Raw genomic sequence first — 18,856 nt, 5'->3', positions numbered from 1 at the left:
AAAGAGATTCTGGGTAACCAGCAATGAGATAAGAGCCCCAGTCTGAAGTCCCTCCGAATCACAGGCCTTGAAATTGAAATCTTGTATCACCTGGCTCGTGTACCCACCTGAGAGGAAGCCAAGTATTTCCAATCAGTGCCAAGACGGTGCCAAGACCAAATATCAGCTCAACACCTGCTCTCAGAGAGCCCACTTAAGTAGACACTGGAAAGAGCTGCTGCACCGCAATATCAGCACTCCTCTCCATCAATGAGTCATGATACAGCTTCTATACCTGCCCTCTGCTCCTGCCAGGTTACAGGCCATGACAGCAACTCATCTCAATCAATGCCCAGCACCACATGGGGTCACTATCAATACAAAGCAGGATCCAGTGCAGAAATCAAAACATCGAAATCACGTTGGGGATTTCTCAGTCACAACCTCACTCCACATGAAAACCAAATGTCATCCATGATTTCATCCTTACACTACCAGCTAATGAGCCAGATCCACAAAACTCCCATTGGTCACGATATAGGTCAGATCTGTCCACTGGGGCATGGTGCCAGGGTACAATGTCCCCCCCACCCCATTCAGTGCATGCTTGGTGGAGATGGGATTGATGCTGCTGATACCTCTCAGAGAACCTCATGATGTGCACTGTGCAGCCTGACTGAGGGCAAAGGGGCTCAGACTGACAGACAGAGGCATGGCGTGCAACTCTGGAAATACATTGAACCACTTATAGAAAAGCATGAAATTATTTCCTGCTGTATTACACGTGTGACTGTTTGAGTGAAAAGTGGGTAAAACAGCTCTAGTTTCAGGATGCATTTGCATGATGCGGCGGCATTTCTGCCTACAGCAGCACAAAGCAGACAACTTGGGTGATTCAAATAATGAAAAAAAAAAAGAGCAATAAAACACGACGAAAAAGTCAACAATACTCACCCAAAACCCCAACAACAAAAAGTTTCAGCACCGCGAACTCATTTGTATCCATCACGCTGCGAGAATCCAAGTGGGACTTTAAATGAAACGCTCAGCTGCAGCTCCGTGAACAGGGACGTTTGAAGCGAGCCATGATTGGAATTTAAAAAAAAAAAAATTAAAAACAATTATCCCAAATGTGCCAGTTCCGTCATGCTGTCACGAGTCAAAGCCCGCATGCATGTGGAAGGTTTGGAGAAAGAAGCCAGAGAGACAGAAAGAAAGTAAGAAACAAACAAACAAAGAGGAACCAGATCCCAGAGCAGCGAGTCCTGACCGTCACCGTGATGATCGCAGCTGCTTCTCCGTCCGAGCCAGTCAGGAGTCAAGATCTAAGGAGGACCGCGCCGTCCTGCATCCTCCCTGTGGGGAGGAGGGAGGGTGTGTGTGTCTGTGTGGGTGTAGAGGGGTCATACAGTGTTCTCCAATTAAGTATTAAATATAACACAGGAAATTATAGCGGATATATGCAACGTAAGCTGTCACATCAAGTTTGGCCAATTCATTACAGGCTCCTGCAATAAGAATGTGCGTCGTAATGATAATGTGATTATGATGGTATAATACATTTTTAAAACGGGTCCATGTGTGAGCCGAACTTTTTATTTCTGTGAAACAATACTGACCTCATGTGGTGCCTCTCAGTCACTGCGCCGTGCTGTGAAGAGCCCTCCGTTTAACGTTAAGATGTCTGTCTCTTTAAGCGTGATTTTATTTTGTTTTCTTATCTGCTGCACTTCGTAAAATATTACAAATAGTTACTTCCAAACCTCATTTTGTGATCAAGTAATCAATCAGTTTATTTGGTCATTGTGGATTATTGAGGTTATGAACATAAAGTTTAGTTCATGTTTTAGCTCTGTACGGTGTGTGGTGACCTGTTCTAACACAAACGCTCCTCCATCTGCTCACTTGTTTACAGACGATGCAACAAACATGCTACTTTATCCCAGTTTTTGCATCTGATTTTGCAAATGTCACTCTTTATTTTGCTGCTCGATTGAAGCTATTATGTTGGGGTTTTTTTTGTTTTTTTTTGTTAGTTTGATCTGAGCACTAACAAGAAATTCCTGCCTTTCATCTCCATGTAGGCAAAAACAACAGCGTGTCTGAGCAGGAAGAGGGTACTGTTCATTTCTTCCTGAAGAAACTGAGTCAAAGCTGCCAAGTGTTCCAACCGTGTGGAGAGATGGACAAAAAAATAATAATAAAAAGCCGCCAACTCAGGAATAAAAATCTCCAACTCAATTCTCTCATATTATTTACTCCACTTCTCAAAAGTAAAATCTGTGCAGATTTCTACGAACAATCCTTGTCAAACATGCCAACCTAAACATCCAGTTCCAGCAGCAGAAGCATCAAACTGTCAGCGCTGATCGAGGTCTCTGAGGAATGATGGAACAATTATCGAGATCAATTCTTTTAAAGCATTTGAAAGCATGTAGGCCAGGTTTTATTTGTTTGTATTCAGATCATGTTGCTGTGTGAACTGAGTACATATATCTCAGCGCTGCAAGAAGCAATTACATCCAGTAGTACTGATACAGCAGTGTAAAAATTACAAGGAAAGGTCCTGCATGAAAAATCCTACCTTAGTAAAAGTACATAAGTGTTAGCATTAAAATGTAGTTTAATTATTAAAGTAAAAGTCCTGGTTTGGACCCTCTGACTGATATGTTATTATATATGACATTGTTATATTATTATGAGTGAAGCATCAGTGTGTCAGCAGCATGTTGCTGTTGTAGCTGCTGCTGATGGAGCTGGTTTGAACTCCTTTATGTCCTGTTTTATAAACAGGGACAGCGTGAGGGGTCGTCGGATGATTACTGGGAGAGGAAAGAAAGAAAGAAAGAAGAAAAAAAACACAAGTTCTGATCCACAAATCTGTTTTCAGTTTTGGACTTTCCCTCTAATCTTTGATCTCTGCTGAGATATCAGATCCTTTGAACATTTATTGAAATTAAACACCAGACATTTAGAGGGGCGGAAATCACTTTGGTGGAACTGTTAACAACGAATAAACATCTGAAATGTGACCTGACTACATACTACTGTTTGTGAGAAACAGGTTTTAAACCGCTGGTTTCTCTTTAACAATATGGTCATCATCCATTGTGCCAATATTTCATATTGAAAGTAAATCAAGGTGTCAAATAAATGTTGTGCAAAGGAAACTATTTCTGAAATGGTGTGAAGATCAAGTAGAAAGTACTGAAATGGAAATACTCAATTAAAGTGCAAGTACCTCAAAATAGTACTTAAATACAGCGCTTTAGTAAAATTGGCTTCTTTTTTTTTGTAGCTGATCAGAAGGGAAAAAATACTCCTCTCCACAAGAACGATTAATGAGCCAACAAACGTGTAACAGATAACATACAGAATGTCCTGCACTTTTACTCTGCCTGAAATGTTAAAGTCCACCCTCCACTCAACGTTTGAGCTTCACTGGGCAACCTATAGGGCCTATGTGAAAACTGTAAGGCTGTTTTCACACCATCTGCTGAAAGGAGTAAGTTTCTCTGAGAATGAACTTTTTCAGGGGCAGTCCTGTGAGCATGACTTGTGACATCACAACACGTCTGAAACCAGCGCACACACACTGAGAATGGACTTCAACTTTAGCAGTTCAACTTTAGAAATAAAATGTATTTACATATTCATGAAGTCTGGAAATTAATGAGTAGATTTCATTTTAAGAAGTTGATGTAGTTAATTGAACTTTTATTTGATTTATTTTTCAATGCAGACACACAAGCAGAGCAGGCTACTTTTAGTATCTTAAAACAGACGATTTTTAAGTGAGTAAAAAAAAAAAAAAAAACTACAGTGAATTTGCAAAGCCTCTAACGGTACAACGCAAGGCATGCAGCAGCAGCAGCCCGAGAAGGAAGTGGCCGAGGGGGTGAAATGACTAGAAAAGGGACGCAGCCCGCAGAGTCCCGCCGCTCACCTGTCTGTCACAGGTGTTGAACTTTAACCAGCACTGACTTTCACCCTTACGGATCCTCGGCCTGGCCGCAAACACACCACCCCCCTCCCCTCCCACAATATTTGTAAGATGCTCTGTTACTGCCAGCCTTTACAGTGAAGCAGGCTTACTGAACCGGTTAAAATAGGATGTCAACAAGTGACGCAGGAGAGTTGGAGCTCAGAGTTGGAGGAGGAGAGAGAGCTACGCCTCTGGACGGGACAGCACGAGCAACACGCTCCACATCCACAAGGTAGGGGAACATCGTCCTTTAAGTCCGCTTTATCCACGGATTTGTAACGATCGCGTATTTATTATGCTTTTCGTCCACCTGTTAAATGTCGCTACTCACTCTACGCTCAATTTTGCCCTTTTTAATCGCGATGTTCGTGACGAGAACTCCCCACGCCAAACTGCGTTTAAAGAAGCGTCACTTGTAGTGTTAAAACGCCTGTCTGGGTGTCTCCGCGTGTCTCACAGCAAAACGAGCAACCTCTCGCGGTTTGTGACTTTGTTTGAGAAAATTCGGCTTCCAAATATTGCAGTCATTACATATTTTTGATCTATGTTTTTGCCGCAGAGCAGTTATCGCCATACTGTGTTTGGCAGCATGACGAAGCGGGAGCAACTTTTGAAGAAAAGTGGAAATCTGCGGAATATGTGTGGTGTCTGCTCGTCGAGATGAATCCCCCCCCGTGTCACACCGATCAATAACTAGAAATGAGTCTAATGATTAGCGCGAATCTGTTCTTATATTTGGTCTTGGTTTGCGTAAATTGTGAGTTTTTCGAAAGAGCTTTGGTTGGTGTGACATGCTCTTTTTTTTTTTTCTTACTAATAAAACGTGACGCCTTAGGGCTTCAGTTAACTTTAAAGGCTTTTAAACTCTTTGCTTTGACGATGTGCGTCCATGCATGTATCACACACACACACACACACACACACACACACCGAGCTGTAACATCTCATATTTACACCTGAGCCCGCCTTTGCGTGGGTGCGTGCGTTTTGTCACAGACACATGCTGTAAACCAGCATCATCAGGTTGTTGGACTTCGGTGCAGTTCAGTACAAGTGGCTCCGTAGGCGAGCTCATACACGCACACCCGGAGTTACAGCCATAGACACACAAAGCCGCTGTCTGTGCATGTCCGCAGCTCTGACTGTTAATGATCTGCACATCCTCCTGCTAATCCCCCCCCTGAACCTGTCTGCTGTACACCTTCAGCATCCATAGGCTGAGACATAAACAGCTCTTTTGGAAATCTGACAGGCGCTGAAGGTGTGGCGGCAGGAGGACAAGCCTGACTTTGTCCCCGCCACCTTTTGTTACCACACCCGGACTCATTGGAAAGTCATTAAGTTGTCTTGGATGAAACTTGAAAATAAGTGCTGGGTGTAAATCATTTGCAGTAGTTGGAACGGTGCATGCGTTTGGCAGCGTTGAGCCCACACCCACACTTTAGTTGAGGCTGGTTCCTTGTACTTATGTAAGTGTTAGCTGGCAGATATGGGCGCACACACCCACAGCGAGGCTGACCTCAAGTGAAGAATACACCAACACACTTGCACGAGACGGGCACAATGCGGCAGCCCAAAGAGCCTCCCAGAGTTACCAGTTAGTCATCATCAAAACAAAACGCAGCCGGTTCACACGCCAGTCAGCTTGCATGTTGCATGTCAGCAGCAGCAGCGACTAAAAGTTGCAGGTGGTTTATGTGTTATCAGTATGAGTTCAGAGGTCAATGAGGCCTGCGGTTGAGGCCACAGTCGAATTCCAAATAAATGCATGCTGACTTGTGCAGATATTTTAATCATTGATTCATCTTTTAATACTTTTTCAGATCGTTAAGCTATAAAGTAATAATAGCTCCAAGTTGTTTTCACTGGCCAACCATCGGCATGTAACAATATAAAAAAAGACAAGCAGAAAATCTCACGATCAATTCTGTATGCTGACTGAATCAGTGATTCCCAACCAGCTATACTTGTACTGCAGCTTTCAAAAATGACAAAAATGTAAACGTTTCAGCTTCTCTCTAGTTTGAATATTATTCTGGTTTTCTTCATATATTGTGAAGGTATATATATATATATATAATGGCTGTTGTTCAAATGGAACAATTTGAATAAGTCAAATGCAGCTCTCTTAATGCCGATGAAACAGTAAAATGAAATTACTTTTTATGTCACACCAACAATCCAAAAAGATAACCAGTTTACTTTCAACAAAGACTTGAACAACAGCAAATATCTGTGATTTAGAGGCTGGAAGTGTCGTGTGACTGATGGGCATTTTTGCTCAGAAAATGATTTACAAGAATGAACTGATTATCGAACTTTTTGCCAGTGAATTTGGTTTCAGCTCTAACTGGAAGTAATGGATAAAAGGTTGTAGCGTCCAGCTTTTTCCAGTCTGGTGGTATTTTTATACACACTTGACCAAACCTACTGGAAAAGAAGGAGCCTGAACATTTATAATTCCAGGATCCCTGTGCTTTGTTTGGATTTCCATCCGCACCATCAGATCCACCTCAGACGACGTGTTTTCTTAAGCTGAAGTGCTGCTAAGGCTAAAACAAACACTAAATGTTTAGATCAGACCAAGAAAAACGAGTGGGCAGGAATTTTGTATATCCCATCTTCACATTATTATTTTCATGACACTATTGAGTTACGTAGGACTGTCAGGGTCATTAAAGTTCAATACATTGTCCTATGAGATGATCAATTTGTGTTTTTCTGTTGATTTTATGTCACTATTATTATTTAATAAGCCTTATCACCATTCATTGGTGTTTTTCTTTCCATTCATTGGTGTTTTTCTTTCCAACTAAATCCATGATGTTAATGTCAACAGATGCTCATCAAAATGGGGTCAGTTGAGCATTAGAAGTGGTGGCGTTAATTCTCCAGCCACGTGCCATCGGACCACAGCAGAAGAAGGGGCGCAACAGGGTGATTTGGTGGTCATGTAATACTTACGGCAGGCCTGGATATACGTCGGATTAAGAATGTAATCATCATTTCAGCAGTGCTTTGGAGTTCCTGTGATTACAGAGTTCAGACAGTCTGTCCTTTGACCTCAGGTTCAAAAAAACGAGAGGTGGTCATGTGATCATGTGATTGTAGGTGCAGCAAATGTGACAGTATGAAAGCTGAGACCAATGAAAGGCCTGATATCAGTCACCAGTCATGTAAACTAGCCTATCTCTGTGGGAATGCTGTCCAAACATTAGCTCCCCATGGCTCACCGTCACAGACCGATCACTTAACAAACATGCTTCCCTTCAGGTTTACAAGCTCCGATGTAGCGGCGATGTGATAAGACTTCCTCTGCTGCCTCTGAGAGAGTAAAGCTTGAAACCACACTGGATTCGTGTTATCTTTGGCACCGAGGTCTCCCTCCCGCCTTCCTCCTCGCATTTCTGCCTCTCACTCATATCATGTCATGGCATGCTTTTATAATCACCTCTCACAGATTACCCTCTAATGAAGCCAGAGAGTCGGCCCTGCGGGCAAGGTGGGTAGTGAGAGCTTCAGATCTGCACGACGGTCCAAGTTATTAAGAAAGGACACGAGAGGAAAATCAAGGTGCTTCGTTTTCCGATCACAGTCTGTGGAACCGAAGGGAGAAAGTGACCCAGGAAGGACCTGAGAGAGATGACTGCTTTCATTTAATCGGTTGTGTTTACAGAAGTAACTCGTGTCGACGCGGGCGTTCACATTTCGGTGTATTTGTTCGGGTGTCGTCGTGCTCGGCACTTGGCACGGCGACGTGGGTTCAACGCCGGGTTACAGCAGTAAATGTGCATATGCATGTTTTTAGTGGCTGAGTGAGTGGGCGCGTGAGCTCTGTACTTGTTGTAAGAGAAAGCGTGGAGTCGTTATATAACCACTGCTCATCAGTCCAGCACTGTCGGAGGGAGACGTGTTTGATTTCCTTCAGTCTTAGTTTTCCTCCTGGTTACATACTGAAGGAATTAAGATTACAGCAGACTGACAGTACCGCGTGTAATTCAGTCAACAAAAATGAGTAATGATAATAATGAGCTTTTTTAAAATATTTTTATAACACCTTTCATGCAATAAACGCTGCTCAAAGTGCTTCACATGGAAGAAAATTGCATGCAGCGCTTCAGATAAAAACAGACATGAAGGAATATAAAAACATCTCAAAATGTAATTTGAAAATAGAAATGAAACGAGTAAGGACGATTTATAGAAAAGACAACATGCAATAGATGTGACCGATTCTTTTAAAATGTCACACCTAATTTGTGGAATTTCTTTTTTTTCAGACAGGCTTTTGTTTGCCTTTCTAGCTGCTCGATTTATTAATTACTTTCTACTGGCTCATTTCTCCACCCGTGTTCAGAATTGTTGCACTTGTTCTCGTGTCTGTGACCTCGTTTGTTTGTTGTTGTTGTGATTTTAACTGTTTGGCATCATGCTGTTTAATTGATGTGAAGCACTTTGTGATTTTATATCTGTGAAAGGTGCTTATACAAATACATTTTACTTGCTTTCTTACTCAAATATTAAATCAAAATGCATTTTAAAGGTGCAGGAGAACTTCAGGTGTAGATAGTTTAAGGCTAAAGTTAGGAGATGTATTTAAAGCTTTCTTTTGTCAAGCAAAATTGCCAAATCTTTGCTGCTACCAGTTTTAGTGTATTTGGCTTTTAGAGACATCCAAAGACGGCACCTCGGCTCCAGCAAAATACAAAAGGCATTTTTCACTATTTTCTCACACTATACAGACAAAACAATTCATCAAGAAAATATTCCCCAAGTTAATCAAGAACAGTATTGTAGTTGCACTCAGACGGATGATCAGATGTTTCGCTTGTTTTCCATCAGTCTCGCTCTCCTTTTATTGACTCACGACTAAAGCTGGAATTCACTGTTGAATTGTTATTTTTAATGATGTATTTTATTTGTTGCTGATTTTGTCTTCAAACATACACTGCAGAACCAGCTTCTCATGTTTGTAGATGAGTAGTTACTCTCCATACTGTGTTTTAATGGAGCTGAATTCATGATGATGATAGTGATGATAATAATTATTTTTATGCATTTTTCTGTGTGTGCTGTCAGATGGGAGAAATTGTGTGAAACTTGTTTGGCGGCTCATGAATACTACTCTGACCAGCTGTCACTACCGAGCTGTTGGCTGCAGATAAAATCGTTGACCGTTTATGTTTCCATCTACAAGTTCCTCACGTCGATTGTTGAGTGTGATGATAATATGAAGCCAGTGGACAGAAGATCTCAGGGAGGCTGTTTTCACTGCAAACCCTCGACTCCTTGCAGTCACAGCGCTGAAACAATGTTAATATGACAACAGTACAGAATAAAGGCTCATTCAGTAATGACAAAGCCCCCCGTCCCCCGTCCCCTCTATTGTTGAAAGTTAACAGCTAAAGTGACAGTTAAAACTCCCATTTACTGCTACTGTCCTTGTCCAATGTTATCATTTTTTTGCATGAGTAAAAGAGTGAAATCTTTATCTTCCGAATTCAAGTTTAATATATTCTTTTATTCTGTTAATGTTTTTTTTGTTTGTTTGTTTGTTTGTTTTTAGACAACATCAGAATGAAAGATTTAGTGAGAGGTACAAGCAGGAGAATCATCACGATGATGAAACTCCAAAGGAGCAGCACCGTCACCGATCAGCCATCAGACAGGAAGAAACGCACAAAGGTGAAACGCACACACACCTGACACACAGTTCAAATGCAAATATTACATTTGTTCACATCAAGAATCTGTTCAGCATCAATTATTTTAGATTTACATCTGTGACCAGATTGTAACCTCTGAATTTTTACAGCAGGAATATTAAGAGCGGACAGACTCAGCAGACTCAGAAAGGACGAGGAGGCTTCTCATCGTGGTGATTCAGATGTCCACACCCAGAAGACTGTTGGGTCCAGATTCACCTCCTGCCTCTACCTGAGCCTCTCCTGTGATTCAGGCCTTCACAAACCAGAGCTAACACACCAACACAGGTGAGACACAAATGAGTGAATTTCAGGGTTGAGCTTGGTGACAGACTCATTGAAATAATTTGCTTCTTGATCGATAATTGAAGGAACAGCAGCGTACTCTGTGTCTGCCGTCATCATCACGCTGTTGTCCGTCTGTCTGTGTGACATTCATGTCAACAGAATAACAAACACATCTTTTTTTGTGTATGTAGCCATATTCACATCAAAATCATAATTTTCTTTGTTGAGTATCAATTTGTTATCGCTCCCATTAAAGAAGCCGATTCAGCTGGTTTGGGCGGAGCTCAGCTATGTGAATAAATGTTACGAAACATGATTCTTTAAAACTGATACTTTAATTTTGTCAAACTCTTAGAGGAAAAACAGTTGGAGAGCCTTGCTGACCTGACGTGTTGATGACTGGCTTCTTAACTTTAATATGTGATGTATTTATCTTGAATGAACATTCCCTAAACTTTCCCAACACTGTTTTTTCTCAGCATCTGCATCATCCTTACTGGTAAACTGAACTCTTTCTGAGGCCCACAAATACAAACTTCCTCCACGATGATCATTCAGTCACTTGAATCACATGTTTTCCAACATTTAGTTGAGCAGCAGCTGAACCCGTGAACCCGGCCTGCATACATCAGCATGTTAGACACCACCTGGAAGGGTCAGCTCCTTGCACAAACAAGAAAGTGCACTTAATTAAAGGGCCCCTAAGAGTAGCAACACGATCATGTTTCTGTGTGTTTTTGCATGTGACTTGAAAGTATGCGTGCATTGTTTTCTTGTTTTGATATATTTACCCTTAATACGATGCGCTCTGAAATCCGGTAGGGAAAGATATTACGTTTGTACTTCCCTTTCAGGAAGACCAACTTCATATTCTCACTGTTAATCTTTCATGTTTCATAAATCATCTACCTGTGACGTGATTCTTCACAGACATACTTCCTTAAATCAGCAAAGCAAAAGAATTAGAGGTTATTTCAGGTTTGACTCGTTGCCGTGGTTGCAGGGGGAAATATTTAACTTTCCTTTAGATAGAATCTGAGATGACATAATAATGGCTTTCGAAATGGTGTCTGTTGTGTAAGTGTTCAAATGAGTGTGTGCCGCACATTCCCTGGAAGCATATGTGCTTGCCATTGTGGCACATACCAAAGATTAAGAGAAGCTTGTCAATGGAGGTCCCTCATCGGACAGGCTTCATTGGTTCAATCATGGACACACCCCTGAAGTGCCTGCTAGCCACCTGCAGTCACGTCAGTCCAATATGACCTTATTTAGACATCTTGCCCCGATTGTGTGGATAGTACGCAAATGTTTGCTGGTATGAATGCTCATGAGGTGTGACTTTAGTGCACACGTGACGGTGAGAAAGTGTTTAGAAAAGAGAGGGAGACGAGAGAGGAATGTGAACGATCCAGCCGGTCAGCATTGCTGTGGCAAATGTGAGACAACTCAAGTGTTTCACAAAAACATTAGTATAGCACGGCAGGACACTGGGTGTGTCTGAGTGCAGAGATGAGAATGAAAGTATTTTTATGATTGTTTTTGTTTTTATAGTTTATTAGTTTTCACTGTTTTTTTTGTTTTATCATCACAATAAGTTAACAGTCACTTTCTTATTCATCACTTCCTGCACAACATAGTCAGCAATGATAATAAAAGAGCACATTTCTCCAGGTGTTTATTATGCAGCAAACTTTTGATCAAAAAAGACCTGTTGCAAGCTTATACATTATATCAAAATTGTGTGACTGTGTTCAAACACTGATATTATGTCTTCTCTCTGTCCTGTTTTACCAGTTTGATTGAACCACTGCAAGTCAAGGCCAAGGACAGCAGCTTTCAGGTAAAGAGCTCCACCATAAAATGACTGTACGTAAGGGGGCCACTGGTTTACAATGTAAAATCTGACATGGATAAAATGTTAAATTGCATATTTTAATCCCACATCATACAAAATATTCCCAATCCGATCAAATTCATTGAAAACTACATGAAGTAACTGTCTGTGACACAATAATAACAAGTGACACCGCATACTGAGATTGATTATTATTTAAACAGTTAGAAGAGACAGGGTGTGTGTGCTTTTTTGTGTGTGTCCTTTGAAATCTCTCATGTCTTTCAGTATAACCTGTTTGTCAAGACTTGATTCTCTTTAATAACTACACCATGGGAACAGGAGCTGTAGAAAATGTCTGGCTCCTGCCAGCATGCAATGTGAAATTCTGACAGCAGGCGACAGTTACTGACTGTTACTCACAGGCTGTAAAAGCATCTTATATTACTGCACGCAGAATTTGCATTGGTATGATATGAAAAGCTCAAGTGGACATATGAAAAGAATTGGGCTTTAATGATACAGCGAGACCTTTCTGAACTGCAGTTACAAGATAAATATGTAGTGTTGGATGTTGTGAGATTATATTAATTGTTATGAAGCAAAATTCTAAATTGCAAAAATTATTTTAAAACATTATTTTAAAATGGTAATTGCAGTTGTGGCAGTTGCAAATGATAAATTACAAGATATGGGTATTGGCAGTAAATATTTTTATCTTTACAGGTAAATGGAGGAACGTCATCACCAGACACTTCTATAGAGACAGCCGGTCTCCATACATTATTAAAGGCGTTACCATTTCCAACGAGGAAAGAAGAAGACGTTCTCGCAGCTGGCTGCAATGAACTGGAGACTACTAAGGACTTGGGTATAACTCCCAATTTTTCAAATGGTGACTTTGAACCACATGAGCCTAATGGCTTGCACATACTTTCAAGTGGGTCACAACTAAGGACTTGCACTGAATCTCGAACTGGAGTTCAATTAGAGGAAGGTATAAAGGTACATAAAAAGTCTCAAAACCGAACTGATCTTGGGGAACTGTCTGAGCCCTCTCTGACAATGTTGTCTTCCAGCATGGTAACGGTTCTTGCCCCTCCCTGGAGTGGCCGACTACGACGGACCAAAAGATTTGAGGGAACAGGCAATCCAGAAGCCATGGGGAATTCACAAGGTGTTGTAAATACTGTACCAATCAGTGAACGTGGTTTTCAGGAGACTCATAACCAACAGTTTGTGGAGGGGGCCCAACTGAGAGCCCCATTTCTGGGACCCAGGAGGAATACAGTGGGCTGGTCAACTAAGAGTGATCCTTCAAGCTTGGACTATGACTCTAAAAGGAAGATTACTCAGACTGTCTCTTTGGATGTAAACTCTGGAAGGGTGGACAACAGGAACATAGGTGCAAGTGCTTTAAGCCCTTTGGCCACCACTGCATCTCCCAGGTCTCCCCTCTTCCTTGACCCAAATGAACAAATGAGGAATCCACAAACGGGCCATCAAGGAGGACTCTCATCTTTAAGCTCAAAGCCAATAACCAGCAGTCTACTTCTTTCTTTAAGAAGAATAAACTCACAGGGCAGGAACTCTAATGCAGCCTCCACCTTCTCGGAGGAAAACTCTGGTTCTCTGAGCAGTTCTTTAAATGATCGAAATGGATTGTTCACACCACACCTCTCGCAAAGCTTTCTCAATAATAATGAGCAAGAGAGGCAAAAACCTCGCCTATCTCCATCATCTATTTCTTCTCGGACAACTGAAAGTAGACCTGCCCTTTCCCCGTCATCCTCCGTTCACAGGGAAAGGAACCTATCTGACACACTCTTCTTTCCAACATCACCAATAAACAGAGATGCCGAGGACATTTCCTTCACCCAGACAATAAATATGACACAATCCAATTTTACATCTTCCAAACAGGCATTTCTAAGTGAAGGACCATCAGAGGGGAAACAGAACTGCAAGGGTTCAGATAAAAGTACAACCTTACTCTCAGAGACATCTGTCTCATCACCCAGACAGTCCCCATATGACTCTTCTACCCTCCTAAAAAACAATTCCCTTCCTAGAAGGACCACCCTGAAATCCACTTCCTGGTGGAAACAAGTTACCAAGGAAGTCGGTTCCCCTCTCACCTTCAGTGACGTGACCATTGCCAAAAACGAGCCAAACACACCCTCTAATCGTAACACTAACATGGTCTCTCCAAGTCTGACTGACGAAAAAAGACTGGGTAGTCTAATTCCCAATAATAGAGACAACAATAACACAACAGAGTCAGTTTGCAAAGGTAACATGAACCTTCTTATGAAAACACAGGGTGTAACTCACAATCTCAAACAAAGAAGCGCAGAGAATTTACCTGATCAAGAATCGCACAGGCTTGTCCAACAACAGTACTGCTTAAATTTAAACAAACGACAACCACAAAAGCCTCTTGGTGTGCCTGAAGTTTTGTCTAGTTCTAAAATTAGCAGAGCTACAGAACAAACAACACTGAGTCACCTTAAAGATCCCAGCAAACTTGATGTGGGTAATACAGCAAATGTAAGTGAATTACCACGGACTTTGCTAAATCCCAAGAGCTCAAATACACCCACAGAGAGCAGCAGCCAATACAGAAATAGTCATCGTCCACCCAAAACCAACAGCGCCCCCACATCACCTCACAACACTGATTCACAAAGGTTTACCAAAACATCACTTTCTCTTGATTTCCCTACCACTTTCAACAGTCAGGCTCTTACCTCTCAAACTACCTCTTGTGGCCACCCAGCCCCAAACACTAAACGTAGTGTCTCCCTCTATTCACGTCCAGTTTCCTCTCAGACCAGTGTTGATGGATCATCATACACTGGCTCGACACCAAAATTCACTAACAACGCCAATGACACACCTCTTGGCTTTAAAAGGATCTATGCCTCCATTCCCAAACCTTTCCAGCCTAAAATGGGGTCTAGCCTTATTCCCACAGTCAATTCTTTCTCCAAAACAAACTACAGCCCTGTCTCCACAACTTCCCCCACCTCTTCCTCTACCACAGGCAGCCACCCTATAGCCACTGCTGCCCCCAGGCAATGCCTTCTTAGTCCTGCTGTCACTCCTGCCAATACATCTTTTTCCACCTCTATGACTATGTCCACTCTCCTGACCCCTCCTCCAACCCCAATCTTTACCAGTCCCAACTCAGAAACTTCCAGCCCTAAGGGAGAGAGGACATTTAGCAAGAGCCCAGAAAGAGACCCAAAGAAGAAAGTGAGACGAGTAACATGGGAGGACTCGGTGGATCTGCAAAACCCAGAGCCCATCACAGTGGAGAAGCCAGATCCATCTCCAGTCCCAGCAAACCCTGTATCTCCCTCCAGGTTTCAGAGAAGCACTCCAGCCATCTTCTCCTTTCTAAGATCAGGCAGTCCAACAAGAAGTACATCTCCTCTTTGCTCCCCTACCCCAAAGACCTCCCTCATACAGGTGGGGAAGGGAGGGAAGTATCGATCCTTATCGTCTGACTCTGCTGATTTGGCATCCAGAGAGCGTGAGCAAAACAAGCAAAGAACTAGTAACGCTATGATCTCTGACCAGGGAAGACAGGACTTAACCACATCCAGGCAGGAAAGGACACTATCGGTGGAGTCTGGCACAGTCCAGCGCTGCTCTTCTGCTCCTCTTTCCCTCCCTCCTGACTTTTCAAGTGGTTATAAGCTTCGTTATAGCACTCCACCTTACTCCACGCTTATGTCTTCCCGGCTTGCACAGGGAGACACTGTGACTATAACACCCAGATCACCCCTCTTCTCACAACCTGATCCGTCAAATTATACCCCGTCCCCGTGTAAACCCCCTATTACACCTATCAGGACATCTCAGCCTCTGTCCTTGCCTTTCTCAAACAGAACTGCCCAAAAAGAAAGTTCAAAGTGTGTGATTTCAGAAACTGATCAAATCAACAACAATCACAAGAATAGCAGCCAAGATCAACAGGATCAAAAGGTATTACTTGTCGACAACAGATTTCATATCAGCACACAGTCTTTACAGGGTGAAAAGGCACACAGCTCCTCCTCGACATTTGTAACCGAGACACTGGTTTACAGCATTAAATCTAAAGGAGATAGAGCTACAGTTGCCCCAAAGAACACCACACCTAAACCTTTGGCACACATCGCAAACACACCGGTTTCTGTGGAGAGCAAGTTAAGTCAACAGTCACAGACAGTGCAGAGAGAGGAAGCAGCAAGTGAACCATGCAGTCATTCAGATCAGAGCTCCAGTGGTAGTAGCTCAACAGAGAGTCATTCTCGGGGTGATGAAAGTTGCCACCGGAGAGGGAAGGAGAGTGTGCTTGGTAAAAGCAGATTTTCTTCAGTGGAAGTTAATAATGAACAAAGCCCAAAAAGAAGCAGGTTTGCACTGAAGAAAAGTGTCAGCACACCAAACTCCTGCCTGTCAACGTCAGAGTCAGAGAGGACCAACAAGGGTAATAACAAAATGGACCAGGTCTTTAACAAGCTGAGACAGAAATTTAGCACTCGGCGGACGGAAGAAGATTCATCATTTCTGTGGAAATGGAAGCGAGCTTCCCAAACACCTTCTATTAGTGGATCAAGTGACGTCAGTGATGTCAGTAGTGAGAGAACCAAAACTCGAAAGGAGCGAGGGGAGGAGAAAGGCATGCTGCTGGACCACAATAAAAAGGAAACGGAGGCTATAAATAGATGGACACAAAGTAGATACACTATCATACCGTCCACAGCTGTTGGAAGCACAACGGCAGGAGATCCGTTCACCATTTGTTCACCAACTCTAGAACCTGACCTGAATGAGCAAAAAGCTTGCCCAGAACACCCATCTGAAAACAAAGTCCATGTTCATCTGACAGTTCACAGCCCAACAACCCACCAGTTTGACTTTTACGAAAACAACGGGACAGATTACACAGCAACAAACCAGTTCCTCTCTTATAGAGATCCCAGTCCCAGTAGGAGCCCGAATCCTTCTGCTGTATATCCAAATCAGTTGTGGAAGTCCACACCCAGTCCCAGGAGCCCCTTCTCCCCCTTCGCCTCTCTTTCTCCTCTCTCTCCGTTTTCCTCACCTGATGGAACAGACGACAGTGTCTTCTACAGCCCAAAGCTGCAGCGTCGCAGAGAATCCTCCTCTCCATGTGAGCAAGGAGAAGGATTCAGCCTCGGGAGTTCTAGAAGAAGCCGGGCATCGACAGGGCCTCTTAGTGTAGGTCCAGGACAGGATAAGGAACACTTGGCATCCTCGTATGCAGACTTAAAGTATGGCATTGAGCCTGGGAGGTCCTTCTCCGTGAGCTCGGTTCTCTCCAGTCGACCCTCCGGACCTGGACGAATTTCGACTGGATCCAGGTTCATGAGCGTGGGTGACCTCTCTCAACCTACTTTGTCTTGTGGAAGTAATGGCAGAGACTTGGATCAGTGGTCTGTCACATCTGACTGGAGCGCAGGCTTTGATTGCCAGCCTACTAAGGGCTCTCAAATGTCATACTTCCCCAGTGATCCTGATAAAATGAGATCCAGATCGCTTCCTCGATCACTGACCAGGTGCTTGACAAACTGGAGCTCAGGAGTCTCCCCTTCTCAACCTGTAACCGCCACAACTTCAAAGCCAGCTCGCCTCCAGAGCCCTAACATGAACATTTGTCACTTTGAATGGGATACAGAGGGTCCCCCTACCCCTCCTCCAACACCACCCCTATCACCAGTGTCCAGACCCATGTCCAGACCTCCCAGCCTTTCCTCTTCAACCTTTCCCAGCTCATCAGGAACACTACAGCAAGTGGACAGTCAGTCCTCTCGAGGCCACTTGCCCTCCAGAGGTTATGTATCCAGTCTTAGTACCTTCGAGGAGTCTTCAGACAGCAGCTCAGACACCACAACAGATGATGAATATTACTTGGAAGCAGATGAAGACCGAGAGAAGGAGACCGAATTGTGAAAGCAGAACAACTGCTTTAGAAACTCAAGTCTCTGCAATCCAAGACATGAGAAAGAAACATTCACGAAAAAAAGACGGACTATAATTCTTTCTGGACAATGACTTGTGCTTGTTTTGTTAATTGTCACAAAGGAGATATGAGGTTACTTGGGACAGTGGGTTACCTGCATGATTTGATTTTGCTGTGGTGGTAGTTGCGGTCATGGCATGATATCAGCATAGGTAAAATACTTTAAGTATGTACAGTATATTGCATATGACTTCAGATCTGCAATTTATAGACAACAACTAACCAACATTAACAGCTGGACCGTTGCATGGCTTTAGTGAGGTATTTCTGTGTGTAGTTGTTTCAAAGAACACACTACTCTGTAAGGTTCGGCTTTCGGCACAAGTCTTATCTTTCGTTTTGCATTTCATTCCGCTAGCTAACAGTAAGTACTGAGTTTACGTGGATATGTGAACAAATAGTGATATTTTATCATCTGTATTCTTTTTCAGTTCGACGATTGAAATGAGTTTTGGTAAATGTTGTAAGCATAAAACTGAAACTAATTATTTTCTTAGCAACTTATTTTTAAATGGGCAGAGTGTTGCTTTAAAAGTTGTTTTTTTTTTACTTTGGGATGAAATGCAATCATTAACATTTGTTGTAAAGCGCTCTGTACAGTGCCTGCTCTTATTTGCACATGACAATCTAAAGTCTTAATATATCTGTTTTATAAATAAATGTATTTCTAACAAGAGCTCATGTTTTGGAGGTTTATGTTGATGGTTTTTCTGCTGCTTTATGTCAAAATATTCCGCATTTATTGTTTTTACTTGCCAAGAACTGTCGCCAGCAGGGGAAAGCATTGCCAATCTTAGCTCTTGTTTTGTGAAGACTTGCATTCATTGTTGTGTGTATTTTTCCAGTCACCCAATAAGCAGAGAAAGCAGTACGGACAGTCTTTTTTCAGACAGTAAGTAACCGATACCTGAACAGGTCAGTTGAAGAGGCAATAAAAAAAAACTACATTTCAGCCGACAAGCCACCAGACTCCATTAATAAAAACAGTGATTTCAACGTGTAGAACGCTGGAGTTGAGTTCGGAG

The 18,856-nt window shown here is 42.6% G+C and overlaps 1 protein-coding gene and 1 long non-coding RNA gene across 2 annotated transcripts in view; one reads left to right on the top strand and one right to left on the bottom strand.

Moving 5' to 3' along the window:
• Positions 1–1,460, bottom strand: part of LOC138199373 (receptor activity-modifying protein 3-like) — a 32,537-nt gene extending 31,077 nt beyond the window's left edge. Inside the window, exon 1 of the mRNA XM_069151423.1 lies at positions 934–1,460. Coding sequence (XP_069007524.1) covers positions 934–985 — 52 coding nt within the window. The 5' untranslated portion in view covers positions 986–1,460. The remainder of the gene's footprint in view (positions 1–933) is intronic.
• Positions 1,461–4,000: 2,540 nt separating this feature from the next.
• Positions 4,001–18,507, top strand: LOC138199372 (uncharacterized). Its single transcript, XR_011178339.1, has 5 exons — positions 4,001–4,196; positions 9,531–9,649; positions 9,780–9,957; positions 11,755–11,800; positions 12,521–18,507. It is a non-coding gene; the product is annotated as an uncharacterized lncRNA (long non-coding RNA).
• Positions 18,508–18,856: the final 349 nt, after the last annotated feature.

This window comes from Embiotoca jacksoni, unplaced genomic scaffold (genome assembly GCF_022577435.1).
Source record: "Embiotoca jacksoni isolate LCO1_2020_lvr unplaced genomic scaffold, fEmbJac1.0.p SCAF_17, whole genome shotgun sequence".
Taxonomy (NCBI): Eukaryota; Metazoa; Chordata; class Actinopteri; family Embiotocidae; genus Embiotoca; species Embiotoca jacksoni.
This window is presented reverse-complemented; position numbering and strand designations above follow the sequence as displayed.